Source organism: Aureococcus anophagefferens (genome assembly GCF_000186865.1).
Source record: "Aureococcus anophagefferens unplaced genomic scaffold AURANscaffold_1168, whole genome shotgun sequence".
In the NCBI taxonomy this organism is placed as follows: domain Eukaryota; class Pelagophyceae; order Pelagomonadales; family Pelagomonadaceae; genus Aureococcus; species Aureococcus anophagefferens.
Genome location: NW_008706282.1, coordinates 1 through 2,112, shown reverse-complemented (window position 1 = coordinate 2,112; position 2,112 = coordinate 1). Strand labels below are relative to the sequence as shown.

General features: G+C 66.4%; 2 protein-coding genes across 2 annotated transcripts; one reads left to right on the top strand and one right to left on the bottom strand.

Moving 5' to 3' along the window:
* Nucleotides 1-111: 111 nt before the first annotated feature.
* Nucleotides 112-651, top strand: AURANDRAFT_69229 (hypothetical protein; the record flags this gene model as incomplete). The annotated part of the gene is made up of 1 exon (XM_009044987.1): nt 112-651. The coding sequence occupies one exon, from the start codon at nt 112-114 to the stop codon at nt 649-651; it is 540 nt and encodes a 179-aa protein (XP_009043235.1).
* A 561-nt stretch (nt 652-1,212) lies between these two features.
* Nucleotides 1,213-1,797, bottom strand: AURANDRAFT_69228 (hypothetical protein; the record flags this gene model as incomplete). The annotated part of the gene is made up of 1 exon (XM_009044986.1): nt 1,213-1,797. One exon carries the CDS (start codon nt 1,795-1,797, stop codon nt 1,213-1,215), a length of 585 nt encoding a protein of 194 aa, XP_009043234.1.
* Between the last annotated feature and the right edge of the window lie 315 nt (nt 1,798-2,112).

Below are 2,112 nucleotides of genomic sequence, written 5' to 3'. Positions count from 1 at the left end.
CAGAAGCCCGCGCCCGCGCGCGCGGCGCTCGACAAGCTCTGCCGCGACCCGTGCGTCCGCGACCTCGTCGCCGGCGGCCTGCTGTCCGTCGACGACTTGCGCCAGTGCGCCATGCGCTTCGCGGCGCGCTGCGCCCGCGGCGCGAGCCCGAAGCCCCTGAGCCCCAACAGCGCGAAGAAGCACTCGTCCGTGCTCCGCCACGTCGTCCTCGAGGACGACTTTCTCTTCGACGCGCTCAAGAAGCGGTCCCCGCTCTTCGCGCCCTACCGCCGCAGCCACACGCTCGCGGCGCTCGACGCCCTGGGCCCGGAGCCGACGCGCCTCGGCGTCGCGACGCTCGAGGCCCACGCGGGCAGGGACGACGCCTTGGCGTTCGCGGTCTACAACGCGGAGCGCCTCAAGCGGTCCTGCGTCAAGTACGCGGGCGTGCGCGCGCCCGCGGCCATCCTCGGCGCCGTGCTGTCCCTGTCGGCGGCGCTCCGGGGCCGCGTCGCCGTCGGGCGCCTCGGCCTCGACGACGCGATCAAGATGCCGCGCGCCGACCGCGCGGGCCTCGAGGCCGCCATGACCAAGAAGCGCAAGGCCATGGCCCTCGCCGACACGACGCGCCTCCGGGGCCAGTTCCGGGGCAAGGCCCTCTGCTTCAACTAAGCCCGCACACGAATCCCCGAGGTCCGCGGGGCGGGGAAGTGGGCGGGGTCGAGATTGGGAGAAGTGGATAGAGACTCGGAGGCCTCCGCAGATTGTTGTCAATCTAGGTTCCACTTTACTGCCGTAATTCGCCGGCGAGTGCGAGTTTGCTTGCTTTGCCGGAGTCGTCGCGAGTTTTTGCGTTTGCCGCAGCTCGATTTGCCGGCGCCGCTACTTGGGGAAACGGCGAGTTTCCGTGGTACATTGAAGTAAAGTTGTACCTCAACTTGAAGCAAACTACGATAAATTGGCTGCCAAGCCCCTCACACAACCAGCGCCGTCATCGCAGGAGGAACCGCGAAGCGCCGTAATATCCGCGCCAATAAAGCAGAGCTTATTTCGGTCATTTCCGCGCGTCACGCGCGCCGCGTAGTACGCGGGACGCCACGGCTTGAAGGGCCTCTCGGCCGCCGGAAAACCGGCCCGGCGGCAAACTCGCCGGCGGCAAATCACCGGCAAAGTCAAACTCGAAAAACTCGCCTCTGGAGCGGCAAAGTTTTTACGGTAAAATGGAACCTAGCGCTAGATCTTGTGCCGGTTGCTCAGCCAGGAGAGCCACGTCTTGTGGACGAAGGACCCGACGCTGATCGCGGCGATGCGCGAGTGCTGGGGCACGTAGAGGAAGTTGAGCAGACAGAGTGGGGTCCAGAAGACCGCGGACCCGAAGGACGCGTCCCACCACTCGCGCCGCAGCTGGCTCGCGGTCTCGTCGACGCTCCGCCCGCGCAGCGAGCACGTGATCGCGTAGAACGTCGGGATGAGCAGCAGCGGCGTGTGCACGTAGACGTCGAGGACCATCTTCGTCATCGCGTTCCGCACCGTCGGCGTCTTTCCCAGAATTCGGTCGTACCAGAGGTAGAGCGTCTTCGCGGTCACGCCGTAGTGGAAGAACCCGAACGTCGCCAAGGCCAGCGTGCGCCCGGCGTCGACGCCGTCGTCCCGGGTCAACGACTGGCAGGTCACGTCGGACGCGGCCATGACACCGCCGGCCGTGGCGGCCGCCGCGACGTGCGGCCGGCGCTGCGAGAAGCGGGCGTAGTGGCTCGGGAAGGCGCGCAGGGAGGCCAGCGCGTGCGTCGGGAGGGAGCGCAGGGAGGCCAGCGCCATGATGTGAAGAAAAGCAGGGAAAAGAGGACCGGCGTCGTCCCTGCCGATGTGGCCGGTTTCACGAGCGCGCGCCGCTGTCAGGAACTGCTAGTCGGATTGCTGCTGGGCTAGAGTAACGGCTCGGGCACACGTGCTGCTTAGTTATCGCCTCACGGCCCGCGAATCTCGCGAACAATATCCATACGTCGGGTCGAGCGCCGCGAATTCACGCGTCAACACTAGGTAAACATCAGCTTTGTGTCCTCGTTTTGCGATTCTCAGACGACGTCCCACCACGTCGCTTCGACAAGAACACGACCCCGTCGTCCGCCGAGG